At 34.7% G+C, this 15,919-nt stretch overlaps 3 protein-coding genes across 4 annotated transcripts; 2 read left to right on the forward strand and 1 right to left on the reverse strand.

Moving 5' to 3' along the window:
- Nucleotides 1-291: 291 nt before the first annotated feature.
- Nucleotides 292-2,240, reverse strand: LOC130657289 (uncharacterized). The gene is made up of 2 exons (XM_057460271.1): nucleotides 1,616-2,240; nucleotides 292-1,022 (listed from the first exon to the last, which is right to left on the reverse strand). Exons 1-2 carry the CDS (start codon nucleotides 2,137-2,139, stop codon nucleotides 671-673), a joined length of 876 nt encoding a protein of 291 aa, XP_057316254.1. The 5' UTR covers nucleotides 2,140-2,240; the 3' UTR covers nucleotides 292-670.
- A 64-nt stretch (nucleotides 2,241-2,304) lies between these two features.
- On the forward strand, nucleotides 2,305-4,297 carry LOC130657288 (uncharacterized). Its single transcript, XM_057460270.1, has 2 exons — nucleotides 2,305-3,139; nucleotides 3,379-4,297. Exons 1-2 carry the CDS (start codon nucleotides 2,405-2,407, stop codon nucleotides 3,529-3,531), a joined length of 888 nt encoding a protein of 295 aa, XP_057316253.1. The 5' UTR covers nucleotides 2,305-2,404; the 3' UTR covers nucleotides 3,532-4,297.
- Nucleotides 4,298-9,440: 5,143 nt separating this feature from the next.
- LOC130657291 (uncharacterized) lies at nucleotides 9,441-15,794 on the forward strand. Of its 2 annotated transcripts, none has more exons than XR_008985100.1 (3): nucleotides 9,441-10,627; nucleotides 10,877-13,273; nucleotides 14,912-15,794. XR_008985100.1 is itself a non-coding variant. In XM_057460272.1 (3 exons), the coding sequence occupies exons 2-3, from the start codon at nucleotides 12,539-12,541 to the stop codon at nucleotides 14,975-14,977; spliced, it is 801 nt and encodes a 266-aa protein (XP_057316255.1). In that variant the 5' UTR covers nucleotides 9,774-10,627; nucleotides 10,877-12,538; the 3' UTR covers nucleotides 14,978-15,794. The 2 variants fall into 2 exon arrangements, 1 of the variants encoding a protein (XP_057316255.1); XM_057460272.1 differs by having other exon boundaries at nucleotides 9,774-10,627.
- The last annotated feature ends 125 nt before the right edge of the window (nucleotides 15,795-15,919 follow it).

The following is a 15,919-nucleotide window of genomic DNA, read 5'->3' on the forward strand; positions in this document are numbered from 1 at the left end:
GCATCTTCCCTAAAGTTGTGGAGGATTAAAAAAGAAGCATTTTGCAACAAGATGCACATTAAAACAATGCTACATAGCATAGAGGGGTTATTTCATGTTCTAACTTGTAAATTATACGATAAGGAATTTTTCACTTTATACATTGCGAAATAAAATGATACTAGCTTGCAAACAATTTGGCAGCTGGTAAAAATAACTGATGTTGCTCTTTACAGAGTGGTATTGCAGAAGCATTTTAACAATTTTAAACAGCGCCCTATTGGCGAAAGTAGGGTAAAAGCATTTCATATCTCCATGGTAAAAGTAACATTTGTCTTTAGAAAGAATGACTAAAACTCCTGCGCAGATGATATTGTGATCTTATAAGGTCACAATATTATCTGCGCTATATTATCTATGGCCTACAATTTTACAGATCATGTGAAAGCAATATTTAAATATGATTGAAAAACATAAAAAACCCCAAAAAGGTAAAAAAAAAGACAATCAATATATAGCCAAGAAAACCTTCCTCTCTCTATGCAACTTCCCACGAGTTCGAAGCGCTTTGAGCTGGTGTGAAGTGGCGAGGAGAAGGTTTCTTTGATAACCGAAATACTGTATTTGATAAAACAATTACGATTACATGGAATATTACTTTGATTTTGTATTTTTAAAGAATACATCAACTTTATCTTTCTCCATCTGGAACATGTGCATAAGAACTTCTGCATGAACAAAACACATTTAATAGTCCACAGCAAGTGCTTTGGTTAGGAGAATCGAAAGCTAATTGATCTTCGTCCTCAATGATTTCTTCATCTTTACACACTTTAGGTGGTTGTATGTCTTTAAAAAACGAACAATAAAACATTTTTGTTAAACTTCCTCTGTATGCAACGTTCATAACTTGTAGCACAAAGTCAAGATATTTCAAGTGATGAGATTCGACATGGGATATATGGATGCTGATGCAGTAAATGTTGTATAGAGAAAGATATAAACTTCGCAGCAAATAAACCAGTAGTACGAATTTGATGTAACTAAAAGTAAAATCGTGAATTACGTTATTACTTTGTATTTACAGACTTCGTCACCAGAGCATCTTGTATCTTTTCTGGGATCAGGACAACACCCCATCTGGAAGGATCTTGCTTTTGACTTTTCTATTCTAATTATTGGATTTTAGGCACTTTACCCAGATTATTAACCAGGAAGGGCAGTGGATATTCTGTTGCAACATCATTTCTTAAGCTAGCCACATGTCAAAATTAAAACGAAACAGAGGGAGCGAGATTGGCTTTCCTCAAACCAACACACTGTTTTTTATGCGAAAATAAAGATATGGCGTAATCTGCATTATAAATTCATAAAATTGTTAGACAATTTCAAGATATTAGGGAGACCCTAGTAGAGGAAAGGGAACTACAGCAAAATGAAAGCATACATTTTCGTCCCCAGGGTCTCTTTGACCCTGAGCCTTTTTTTGGAGATGCAAAATAACCTGGGAAGAAGGTGGGGTGCTTACTATCTATTTAATAATTTCTACTAGTACAGAGTTAATTGTAGATAAAAAAATTCCCTAAACAATCCAGGTCACTTAAAAAAAGGTCAAGATCAAAGTTAGTTATATTACCATCTCGCCAGAATTTGAGCACATTTTGTTTCAAACATGCGCAAAAGCAATCGTTGGACAACTTTCCAGTCAATGAAGAATATAGTTAGCGCTAACAACGCTGATGTTGCATACTCCATCAATATTGCCATGCCTAAGATAATAACTGAGAATTCAGGCTGCTCAAAATCAGCTATGCTGATTAGTGGAACAGAAACAAAAATAAATAATCCAGTGAATATCCAGAATTGTTCAACTTTGATTACTGTTTTGATAAAATTGATTGTTGAGTAACGATCCCATACATGAATGGTGATAAGGAGTGCTCCCGTCAAACCATTGATACTCCAAGTCCCAATGTTATCAATAAGATTAGTAGTTTTTTGAGACGAGCCATGCTGTAGAGTAACATTTCTACAGTGTTCTGTGGTTGTATCGTGATATGTGCAAATGAAAGCTACCCATAAAAAGTAATGCTCACAAAGAAATGTCACTGCGACTCCAGAAAATATAAAAACAAACCATATTATTAACAACGGCTTCATGGTGATCTTGTTGTCTGTTTATGTAGATTTAACCATCCTCGCACAAAGTCTTCCAAGAATACTGTTTTTTTAGTCATGTATCAACAACTTATAAAACACGGGGGTCGATATGTTTTTTAACGTTATGTTATTAACATACTTTTTGAATAACAAACTCCACCGCAGAGTCCACTTTATGCTATCATCATAAAGAAACTTTTTTAAAAAAAAGACAGTTGTTGCTGTTTAAGCATGTAATGTAATTTATTGACATATACAAAAAAAGATGGCAAAAGTTTTAGTGGAGATAACATGTGTGTGTTTGTTTATCTTTATGTTGGCTCGCTTAACATTAAACTCGCTTAACTTTGCTTCATGTGGAGTTTGTGCTGCTAACGGTTACATAGTGGAAGTATGTGGGAACTCATCTATTTTACCACAAAGAGCTTCAGACGCTGTTAATGCCGTTGGCGCTTTGTTTGAAAGCATAAATTCTGCTGTTTTAATTCTAATAATTCTATCTTGGAAGAAATTTCATAATTTAAAATTCTTAATTTCTTTACCTTTAACTGGTCAGACATACATATGGTTCGCCTTAGTTTTGTTACAATCTATAGCCGCTATGTACACTGACTTGGTTCACAAAGGAACTTATAAAATGCTACTTGGAGTCTCGACTGTTATTGAAATCATTCTTACAGCAAATCTAGCTTCAGCTATCAGTCATATTTCCCGACGGATGATAAAGGCTTGGATAAATCAAGTTTTTGGAACTAAATATTTCTTCAACCGTTTTCTAATAATTCTTTATGACGTCATGTTGTTATCATATGTATTCCGCCATCTTGGTTTGTTTTTATACGATACCGCTTTGGTTGCAAGAAGTGTGAGTTTATCCAATGCGAAATCAAATGCGAAAAAAGATTGGACAAGTTTTTTACTTGTAATGTCTGTTGCTTTGAGAGGAAGCTTTGCTAGGTTTTTCTTCACCAAATTTTTTAAAGATAGAAATTGGGACACAGTAAGTAACGTTAAATTTTTTGCTTTAAGAAAAAAACCCCATTTCTGTCGCAAAAACATCAGAAACCAGTAAATATTTATACAGAAAAGGGACTAATAGAGAATATAGTAAAAAAGCAATCTTCTCATTGCTTTAAAATCACTTTTCTGCATTTTTTAATAAACCAGTACACAAAAAATCAGACTTTTTATTACACGAAAAGCAAGAACGACTAAACCCGAACATCTTTTTATATTTAGGTTTGCGGTGATAATGATAATGATAATCCTCAAGTGATCATGGAAAATGATGGACAAAATGATGTTGTCACTACCACCCCCAATGCTCGAATCAGTAATGCGCAGGAAGGAAGTGGATCACAGACAAGATACAGGAATTTAAGGACGAGCTAATTCTAGCGATCGGAAAAATAAAAGCACATTTTTTATTTGGACTTCCAAACACAAGAAACAAGCTTTTAGAGTAACGAATTTATGAAGAAAACTTATTCTATGTAAAGGGGGTTTTAAACCTATTGGTTTGTGGTTTACAAAAAAAAACTGACTTGTTTTTGACAGAATGGCAATTCAGTATCAACGTCAAGAATGATATTTTGCTTACATATTTATATATACATTTATTGCAAACATTCCACACACAACTTCATGTAATCTCAACACAACATGTGAAGAGTCAAATTTTTAGTTCAAAGGAACATGCAACCCTGGAGATTTTGAAGGGGGAGAAGGGAAGGAAAGGGAAGGGAAGAGGGGCAGGGAGGGGGCTTTATTTAAGATTTCACGATATGCCCACTCTGTAACAGTGAAAATTGAAACTAATATTGATAGTAAGTTCCATAACATTTCTTGCAATTTTAATTCCGCTACTCGGGTTTGTAAAATCATAAAGTTAGAAATAAATCTATTTCTACATCCATGGTAAAATGAAGCATGGTCTGAAGATTTCCAAGATGTATAGAAATTTTATGAATTGACGATTCTTAAAATTGCTATCTTCTCTCCTTTTCGCAGAAGGAATGGAGTTACTGTGCTGTAGCTTGTTGCAGGCCGCCCGCAAAAATCTATGGAAACGAGGTTAGGTGCAGGCCAATCTTGTTCTTACTGTTTCTTTCTTAATTTGTGACATGTGGCAAACTTTGCAAAGCTCTGTACTCGAATTTGTTGTTATAATGCGACTGTGTGTTCCGGTCTTGCTGTTCAACCTTGGTAGTGTGCTCACGTGTCATTGCTAGGCCCTCTGAACTGGTTTGAGGCTAATTTTTAAAATTTTACGATATGCTGAGTACCTACCCAAAAATCTGACATCAGCACGGTCCAATTCCTCGATTTTTTGGACTTTCTCAGGCCGTTTGGCAAATTGTCTCTTAATGCGGACACTGCTGCGCATATTTGATGACCTGCAGCTCTGCCGAAGCAAAACTTTGCAGGTTACTGGCTGCAAATTACTGGCTAAGTGATGCTGTTTGGTCACTTCTTGAAATAGTCAATGTTCAGATTTGTAGGTGATAAAAAAACAATATTTTGATATTATCACTTTCTTCTGTTACGTTGTTCTTTCTTTTGCCAAATTTTGTCTAAAACGAAAACAAGCTCAGAATCGACGAACAGGCGCAGAAACCAACCAGAGTACACATTCGAAGAAAACACCGCTCGTGCAAACGAGGCAAATGATTGAAGATGAGATAAAAAAATGATAATTTATGAACGCTTTAGTAAAAAAATCCTACGTTGCTAACATTCTAAATAAAATATGGTATGACGAAAAATTTTTTGTAAAGTGAGAGCGAAATTTAAGGATTCAAATTTTCTTGTCGAGTTACAGGTGTTATTAAAAGGAAGTGCTCGCTGAGTCGCTAAATCTAAACATTATGCAGCTGCACGAAGGCAAGTGTGACCAGGGTGTTGTTATTGCAGTCTTCAATATTTCGCTTTAACGCTTCATCTTGCCTCTTTTTCAAAGAAAGTGTAAACAGAAATTAGGCGCGTCAAAAGTAAAAAAGTAAAAAAAAGCCACAGTCAAGACGACGGTGAAAATCGTCCTTTTAATAGAGACTTTTCTCAATCACTTAGTGTAAATAATTCGGAAGTATTTGAAAGAGAATTTTGTTTTTATATCAATAATGATAGTAAAATCGTCATTCCTGTAACTCGCCAATTGAATCATTCTAAGAAGTGTTATGATTTTCTTAACACGGGGGTAATCATCTCACTGTTTAAAGAATAAGTATAAAATAATACGATGCATTTACTTTTGTCAATATTAAGAGCAGTGATTCTGATAAATTAAATGGATTTTTTAATCGATGTGGAATCATAATTTGTAAAACAAGTATTTAACAAAACTTGTTATGATTTCCAACATATGCATTAGCAACAGTGTGGCGACTCCACAATGGCTGCTGTGTATTTAAGAGTTTTATCTATTGTTTTCTTCTTAATGTTGGTAACAAGATTCCTTTTAAATTCTGTAACGTTCGTTTCTTGTGCAGTTTGTGCTGCGGATGGCTACATTGTCGAAGCTTGTGAAAACTCTACCCATACCATTCTTGTGCAACGAAATTCAGACGCTGTTTTATCAGTTGGTACTTTATTAGAAGCGTTGAGTTCTTTTGTGCTACTTCTTGTAATATCATCATGGGATTTATTTAACTTCAAAAGGTTTATGCGTAAATTATATCTTATTGAGCAAAGCTATGTTTGGACTTGTCTAGTCATACTCAATTTAATAGCAGCAATGTATACAGAGTTGTTGCATGCTGGTGCATACAAAACATTTCTTTCAGTTTCAATCGTTATTGAATTAAGCCTATCGACACTCCTTGCTTTAGCAGTTAGTCGTATCGATAGACAAATAATCAAACGATGGATTAATGATAGAAACGAGAACAAAAATTGGAAAACTTTCTTCATCGTCCTTTATGATGTAACACTGTTATGTTATACATATCGCAACCTTGGTTTGTCTCTATACGATACTGCTTTGGTTGCAAGAAGTGTGAGTTTGTCCAATGCAAAGTCAAATGCGAAAAAAGATTGGACAAGTTTTTTACTTGTAATGTCTGTTGCTTCCAGAGGAAGTTTTGCTCCATTTTTCTTCGCCACATTTTTTAAAGACAGGGAAAAATGCATAGTAAGTATTTTTTAAAAAAATTTTTTTATCTCTTGTTTGCTTCTTGTTGTTTGTTTGTTTGCTTGTTTGTCGCGTTCTGTAATTTTTTTATAACATAAGTATCAATAGCATAGCTAAGCACTTCGTTTTATCTCATTTTATTATTAATTGACAAATACACTTAAAGGAGACAGTATCACGCACAACATTCAATTAGACATTTCTACTGGTATTTACCACTTTTTAAGCGGATGCTTTTTCTTTTTTAGGTTTGTGGAGAGGTGGATGACAATAATGATGCTGTTGTTGAGAATAGTCAACATAGTGCTGCCACAGCTGTTAGAAACAACAATGCACCAGAAGAAAGTACATCACAAGCTAGATACAGAAGCTTAAGAGCGTATTGAATATTAGTTCTAGCGTCATGAACCCTTTACTGCAAACATTTTTTACTAAAATCAAGAAATCAAACGCTAACCCTCGGTGAAAATTCACTTTCCTATTATTTCACGCATTCTACACTAGGACAGTGTAAATAAGTACAATTCTTGCAGCTTTGTTCGATACAAGGAATTTAATGACGAGTATTTCTAACACTTTTTTTAAATCTCATCTTAGAATCTGCTCATTCAAAAAAGGCAAGGTAAAATTTGTAGTATTTTCCCCATCAAATGGAATGTATAGGGTTTGTTGCTTTCTATCAAAGCTGCTAGCGCTTCGAGTCAGTCTCGATGGTAGAAGTGCTATATATAGAGTCTAGACAAAGCCCCAGAAACTTTCACTATTACTGGCCTCTAAAAAAAAATTCTCTAGCTTTGTGTCAGATGTTCCGGATTTCCTAAGTGGTTAAACCAACCACTTGTAGGGTTTAAAGATAATATAAACAACATTTTAAATCATTCTAGTCCAGACTGTTTCGCCTAAAAAAAGGGCTGTTCGGCAAGCTTGTGAGATATCTAATTATATCATATATAAGCTATGATATAAGCTATGTTAGACGGCAACTAGCGATTGAGCAGGTAGAAAATAAAGAAAAGAGTTGAACAACGCAAATTAGGAAAATGTTCTCAGTTTTCCTAAACCAATCAATTCACGCTAATCAATTCGACCAACCCCTGTTTATTAAGATTCAGTAACTCCAGTTTGGTACTGAAAAGCGACTTCTCTGGCTTTTTTTAAACAATTTTAAGTACTACTTATTTGTTGCTAGCTGGAGGTAGTATCACTAACCACAGGTTGTTCGATTGGGTGTCCCTTCTTCCTAAGAATTGGAGTATTGTATGTAGAGAAAGGATTTTGTGTTAGTAAAGGGATGATCTAAGACACAAGGGCTTTATCAGACGCACAGGCTTTGTTTCTTGGCTTTCAGCTCCGGTTGTGAATTTCATCCATGATAGAATCAAAGCTATACATCAGCATGGCGTTAGTGGTCGGTCATACTATGACGGGTCTGCTAATAACAAACAGGGTTACCTCTATATAATTCTTTCTCGATTTGTTTGTTGGCCATGCCTAAAGGTTTAGAAAACGATTGATAATAAAATAAGTGCGGTAAATAGCGAGGTTAATAAAGAAAAAGAAAAAACGTGTTTTTTATTGCTGAAGTAGACCATCCTCGTTCCCAGGGTTTGTTGCCTATGTCAAAGCCGCTAACGCTTACCACCGGCCTCGATGTCAAAAAGACAAAAGCCCCTAGGGATGAGGTTGGAAGGAGACTAGGCCACGTGACTGTATGGGTAATTATTATTGGTAGGTGGATTGCACCTGTAATGGTGAGATTTTGATTGGTTCAGAGAATCACTGCGCCTCGGGTAAGTGACGTAATATACAGTTTGTAAGTAGCGAAGATCAAGCAAAGCAGAGGGGCTGTGCTAAAGACGTGGAACACGCGCACCTAGGGGTAATCTGGATGAATCTAAAACTAGGCTGGCGACCGAGCTAGTATGTATGAACAACGCAGACAGTCGATAAACTGTGCAATCAAAGATCAAGGCCCCAATATGAAAGGGTAAAGTGTGAGGTAAAGGAACTCAGAGACCATTCCTCTTTGTGTACACGGACTCTAGAGATATGAAGATATACCAAACACACTACGCAAGCTCAAACATCTGTGGCTCAAGTTAGTTGTATTTTCTGGAGCAGTCTAGCGCCTGCTACGTAATAAAATGGATGGTATAACAAATGTTTGTGTCGACAATCGTGTAACATAATTCAAGGAATGGCTATGTCTTGTATATACCATGTTAATTCGTTACAAATAGAATAATATCAATTTTATTCGATCCGTACCACGTGGTCGTGGTAATCGTTTGTAATACATTTCACTTTATAAGGATACAGTCTGTATGTGTCGCAGTAGGTTACTTCGTTAAAACTTGCATAGTCATTGAGGTTGAGTTAAGTATGTTCTTGTGTCGTTTTAGCACAAATATCGCAATATCTTTACTTCCCAGGAGTTTCATAACGACTTTCCCATTATGGTCTCACTCGGTGTCTTTATAACTAATCTGACAGCGGGCAGCCAAACAAACGTCATTTTGAACAGTAGGTGATTAGATTTGGTAATAGTTCGCCATGATTGTTACGTCATTGCTCATTTTTGCCAACATATAGCAGGCACTCCGAACCCTCCACCAGAAAGTAGGGACATCCAATCGAAAACAGTAATAAAGAAAGCTCTTCTAAAGCAGACACCTTTGTCCTGAACAAATCATTACAAAAAACTTTGACGATAAAACTCTATAAAGATACGTCTGTTATAAATCATGCACTCCATGAAGAGATCAATACTAAACAAAACAATTTATTAATTTCTTTTTTAAACATTTTTTGAGAGTGTAGAAAATAGATATTTTTTGTTTTATCCAATGGGTATCTCTTAATTTGTCAGGTAATACCTAGGGGAGGATATTTCCATGCTCTTGGATGTCGCTACATAACAATCTGCATCAACCAGAATAAACTGGTCTATATTGACTTGAAGAAAGTTGTAGAAAAAAAAGCCAAAAAAAATACTTAGAAGTTCCTGCTTTTATTGTAGTTTTCATATGCACCCTAGACGTTATATCAACCATTTACAGTGAGGAACATTTTTGTCTAAAACACCACTTTGTAACGTTATCAAATTCAGTGACGAATGGAAAAAGACTTGGTTTACCTAAATGCTTAATAGGAAAACTAAATGCAACGCGAACGTGTGTGTAAACAAGGCAATAAAATAAAACTAGTCGGCGACCCGTGGAAAAATCCACGGGTTTGTCCCTTCCTTTTATACCGCCTTGCGTGCTCCTCGCTACTTGCGGTACCATTTTGCGTAACAGACAGACGTATACGGGTATTACAATATAGATTTTTCGCTTAATATGTCAAACTGATGTTAAATTCAGGTATTGACTGTCATTCATAATCTGTGAAATATGATCAGCTTTCTGACGTTATTATACTTTTCTTCTAACTCTTAATTAAACCTTTCTAAGAAGTCTTTTTTCTCCGCACTTATTGTTAAAATAATAATAAAAATTTCAATGATGTTGAAATGTTGTGTCTTTTACAAAATCACAGCTAGGAGATTTACTAAATGTGATGCAGATAAATAAAAAAAAATAAAAAAAAATAGAAAACTTTATCAGCGTTGACGATTTTAAAATGACAGCCGTGTATTTGAGAGTTTTATCTCTTGTTTTATTATTGTTGTTGGTCACAAGATTCCTGTTAAATTCCTTAACTTTCGTTTCTTTGGCAATTTGTGCTGCAGATGGATACATTGTCGAAGTTTGCGGAAATTCCACCCATACCATCCTTGCGCAGAATAACTCAGATATAGTTTCGGCAGTAGGAACATTCCTGGAAGCTTTTAATTCTTTTGTGTTACTCTCAATAATATCGTCGTGGGAGTTGTTTAACTTTAAAAAATTTATTTTCAAATTGTATCTGATCGAGCAAAGCTGGGTGTGGTTCTGTTTAGTCATAATAGAGTCAATAAGCGCAATGTATACAGATTTGGTTCATGCTGGTGCATACAAAACATTCCTTGGAGTTTCAACCGTATTTGAATTAAGCCTATCTGCTTTTTTTGCATTAGCGATTGGTCGTATTGATAGAAAAATAATCAAACGTTGGGTAAATCGAAATGAGAATGGGCGTTGGAAGTCTTTCTTTATTGTCCTTTATGACGTAACACTGTTATCTTATGCATATCGCAACCTTGGATCTTTCTTATATGATACTGCTTTGGTTGCAAGAAGTGTGAGCTTGATTACTGCAAAATCAAATGCGCAAAAAGATTGGTCAAGTTTTTTAATTGTAATGGTTGTTGCTTTGAGAGGAAGCTTTTTAAGATTTTTTTTTACAACCTTTTTTAAAGATAGGGAGAAATGCACTGTAAGTCTTCCCGATATATATATATATTCCTCTTTTCTGATATTTTTTCTCCTTTGGCGCTATTTCTGATTGTTTTCAAGTTTTAATTAACTGGAAGCAAGCAAGCATGTAAGCAAATATTAATCCCTAATTAAGACAAGCAATCCTCGCTTGTCTTGTCTTAACTAGGAAAGTAGCGCAGATAGCCTTCAATTAGTTCAACTTTCTACCGACATCTACTAGCAGATCGAATGCTGTTTTTTTCTTTAGGTTTGTCAGGACATTGATTATGAAGGTGTTGATGAGGATAGTAGAAATGGTGTTACCACAGCTGCTAGAGACAACAATGCACCAGAGGAGAGTACTTCACAGGCTAGATATAGAAACTCAAGAGTGTATTGAATATTTGTTTTAGTGTCATGAATCCTTTACTGCACAACGTTTTGGAAAGAAGTCAAACGCTAAACAACTATTGCAGTATTAACCTTCGCTGAAAAGTCACTTTTCTGCTGTTTTACGCATTTTCTCACACTAGGACGGAGTTAAGATGTACTCACACTAGGACGAAGTTAAGATGTACTCACACTAGGACGGAGTTGATGTACACTTCTTGGTTAATACAAGGAACTGCATACAAACATTTTTATCAAGTTTTTTACGATTTTTTGTATTTGTAACAGTCGAGTAAAACTGCAGACTAGGATGTGAACTCATAATAGTGCGGGCGAAACTGAGGGTGAAAATAATTGATTTGGGGTGAACTTATTTTTTTAATTTTGTTTTTTTAAGAAGTAAGACTGCTGCTGATATGTTCAGAATTTAATTCAGAAATATGCCTCCGTAATATAGCAACTGTTTAGTTATGCATGCATACATACTTAATAAAGATAAATTACGCAGCAATGATGTTGGCCAAAGTAGCTAGAGGTTTTGAGCATCCTTGTCTCCAGGGTTTTTTACCTGCTATCAAAGCCAGTAGCGCTTACTTGACAGTTTCTCGGCCGGACTCGGCAAGATATCCGGGGAATAAGGTTGATATAAGGTTGGGAGGGAGCGCCGGGGTTTAAGGATAATAAAAACAAGTAGTCCAGACTGTTTTGCCTAATAAAAGGGTTTACCAGAAAGCTTGGAACATACCTAATTACATACTATAAGCTATGATAAACGTCAACTACCGCTCTAATAATCGGCTGGAGAAAGTAGAGGATGAGGAAAGTAATGAAAAGCCTCGAACAACGTAAATACGGGAATCTTTCTCGTTTCGTAAACCAATTAATTCACGCTAATTAATTCGAACAATCACTAAATATTTGACACAGTAAGTCTCTCTTGCTTTTATGTTTTTAGACTAATGTAAACATTTTTATTGTTCCTCAGATAGCTAGAGGTTCGAGTTATAACTTAATATCACCAGCCATAGATTTTTCATTAAGAAAATGATAAAGAAAGTTAGAAGTGTTTAAACAAATTTGTGATGGTTGTCTGAATGCATGATAATAACGATATAATGATAGTATTTTAATTGAAGTGGATATGACCACAAAAATGAAGGAAAGCATAAAAATATTAAAAATGGCGGCATGTTAGCGTTACAAAAGTGATAGTGATTAAATTTAAGAGAGATGGTTAGATTGTAAATAAGAGAAAAAGGACTTGTGACGAAGTTGATGATCAACATAGCTTATAAATGATGCGGTTAAAATATTTTTCTTATAACTTAGTAATTGAATCTTTCTACGAATTATTCCAAACACGGGGGTATAAACGCATTTTTATTTAAATAACCACGAACAATTGTTGTGAGATATTTACGTATTTTTTAATAAATGAACTTATAGTTGCAATGCAAAGTGTTCATGAAAAGCTTATCAAAAAACTTTACATGTTTTGAATTTCTAACATTTGCTTTGATAGCACCAAAGCAATTTCAAAATGGTTGCTGTGTATTTGAGAGTTTCATCTCTTGTTTTATTATTGTTGTTAGTCACACGATTCCTGTTGAGTTCTTTAACTTTCGCATCCAGCGCAGTTTGTGCTGCGGATGGCTTCATTCTCGAAGCTTGTCAGAACTCTACCCATACCATTCTTGTGCAAAGAAACTCAGATGCTGTTGTGGCGGTGGGTGCGTTCATGGAAGCTTGTAACTCCTTCATTTTACTCATAATAATATCACTATGGAAATATTTTGATTTTAAAACATTTATAATTAACTTGTATGTTATTGAGCAAAGTTGGGTATGGTTCGGTTTAGTTACGCTCCAATCAATAGCAGCTATGTATACAGATTTGGTCCATGCTGGTATATACAAAACATTTCTTGGAATTTCAACTGTTTTCGAAATATTTCTTTCGGCTATCCTGGCGTTGGCAATTAGTCGTATAGAAAGAAAAATAATTAAAAACTGGATAAACCAAACGGAGAAGGGATATTGGAACAAGTTATTTATTATTCTCTATGATGTTACGCTGTTATCATATGTATTCGGCCATCTTGGTTTCCTTTTGTATGATACCGCTTTGGTTGCAAGAAGTGTGAGTTTGTCCAATGCGAAATCAAATGCAAAAAAAGATTGGACAAGTTTTTTACTTGTAATGTCTGTTGCTTTGAGAGGAAGTTTTGCTGGGTTTTTCTTCACCACGTTCTTCAAAGACAGGAAGAAATATAAAGTAAATATATATCTATTTTTAATCTTTTATGTAATAACCCACTATTTTAGAGGATGATAATTCTAAAAGCTTTAAGAATGCTCAAACAGAGTAAGTTTAAGGAAATTTCAACAAAACATCACGTTTAGATGGTTTAATGTGCTTTTCAATTTTCCGGATCAGCTGTTATAGATTGCGTACATTTTAACAGCGTCCCATAATTAAGAGAGTACTAAAATCTTCATCGCTTGTTGTAGAACTGCTTAAGCTTGAAAGCAACAAGACACTCAAAAATAGTTAAATCATACGTTTAAAGAGAACTTTTTTACACCTTATACCAATTCAAAACAGAAAGCTCAATTAACTTCAGACTTTTGTATATAGTAATTCTTTTTCTTTGCGATGATCTACATATCGAATAGCCGAAAAATTCCCGGAGTACAGTTTGTTAAAGGCCGAAATACAAACTCCTTCGTCTTTAGATAAGGGACTCTGGGAATGAGGTTGGCCTCAAAGCCCAGGATGAGGATATTCTCAAAAAATCCATGTTTTCCTTAGTTATGATTTATATTTTATGTGTCTTCTGGTTTCTACTCTTTCAATAAGATCAAATCTACAAAATTTTACCATATCATTGTGCCTAATTTGCTCTTACATTTTGCAAGATTTTAAAAAAATATAACAGCGACCCTGAAATATTTAAAACACCAATTTTAATTACTGAATCTTTAAATATTTTAGCCAACCAGAAAACAGTCTTATGTGGGGATTGATAGATATTGATATATTTCAAATGAGCAAATATATTTTGAATCAGCATGAATATTCCGAATCCACAAATGTTTTTCTCAAAAATCTAGTATCGTGGGGCTCTTCCCCTGAATCTAAAGCCCAACCAAAAGTCATGGGTGCGTTTATGTGTTTTTCTATTAAATGAGCCTGAATTGAGCATATAGTTCGTTTTCGTTCTTCAGTTATGGTCAATTAAAGTTGGAATAAAAGTTGCGTCAAAACTGGACTTTTTGACAAACAGACGTGCGATCCGTTTGTAAAAAAGCCGAGCGTTAAAGTAGCATTTCATAAACGTCTTACACACATTTGCTGTGTGTTGCAGTTTCAGCTTTTATTGCGAGTTTTTCCATTCAACTATTTAGAACAGAACAACTCTGTTAAATAGAATTAAGAAATAAAACAGAAGTATGCACTTGCAGCCGCCATTTTGGCCACGATGTTTTGCTAATCGAAATATATTTATAGATTTAAATTATATTCTCCCAGTGATTTAAAAAATATATTTGTGGATTTGAAATACATTTGTTGATTTGATATATATTTTTGGATTGACCCTTCTCGGCTTCCGTAGATTGAACCCACGATCAACATCCATTCATTTTGTTTACTATAATTGATATCATAATGATTTTGTTGATATCAAATTATATATCAATAAAAGGACATTCAAAGTGACTAAACAATGGTAATAGTCACGTGATGGCTAGCAAAAAGGAGATAGCAGAGACACTAAACGACGTAACGTAACATGGTGAAATATTTAAAGTGTGCCTAAAAGATAGGGGGCGCTGATTCAAAATAGAACTAATTTGTGAGAGCTCCTAAATAATTTACGTCAAGTCACGTATTTTATTTCACTTTTTAAAGGTCTGTTCAGATGAATTTGCATCAAATGGAGATGTTCTTGTCAACGAACCGACGCTTGCCACCTGAAATCTTATCATTACAATGTCGCTGCACTGGAGTTCTCTTCAAAAAAAGAAAAAACAAAGCAAGTATATCTCAAACTCGTTCCCAGTCCTTTGTAACATCGGTGGATCAGTAATAAACATATAACGCATGGAAAGATTTGTGAGGTTATTAGTTAAAATGCAGAAGTCGGTTGGAGCTATCTACGATGTTAAACACAACAATACGGTTGTTGAAGATAATAATTCGGTTTGTCTGTTCAGTATTTAAATTATTGTTGAAAGTTTATCACCACATGATAGTGTAGTAGGCGACATTTCGGGAGATCCTTCTTTCATCATCAGCTCTAGTAAACTATCATGTTCAAGAAATGATAAACCTTCAACAATAACAATAAAGACAGTTTGATTTGTCTTTAAAAATCCTTGCATGAGTTTCACATGTAAGGCGTTTGGTTGTGTGTATCATTCACGTCTTATAACTGCTATCGTAAAGTGTATTATGCTCTTTTTATATGAAGATAATGGAATGGAAAGTAAAAACATATGAAGATAATGAGAAGGAAGAGATTTTTCTGACTTTTTCTTTTTCATTAAACAAAAACACAACAAACCTGGGAGAAAATAATCTTCTCCCCATGGCATTTTAGCATTGTGATTATTTTGTTAGCGGAGAAAAGTGTCACGTGCTCAGTCTATACCATGGGGTAATCTGTATTATGGGGTAAAGACTAAAAATGGTGTGACTTTTATTTCCTTACAAAATGGTTGTGGAAAATTAGAGAATCGTTTTTATATTCGTAGATGTAGATTTATATAAAGAAATATATTTTCTGATGTGACGATACTTGTTCTTAATATATTGACAGAAAATTAAGCAATTATATGCATATATAGCCATACTGAAATAATCCCAAAGAGTTAAAAAAAATCATTTTGTTTAAAAATGATGACGCCTGCATTGAAT

The sequence above is a fragment of the Hydractinia symbiolongicarpus genome, chromosome 9 (genome assembly GCF_029227915.1).
Source record: "Hydractinia symbiolongicarpus strain clone_291-10 chromosome 9, HSymV2.1, whole genome shotgun sequence".
Lineage (NCBI taxonomy): Eukaryota > Metazoa > Cnidaria > Hydrozoa > Anthoathecata > Hydractiniidae > Hydractinia > Hydractinia symbiolongicarpus.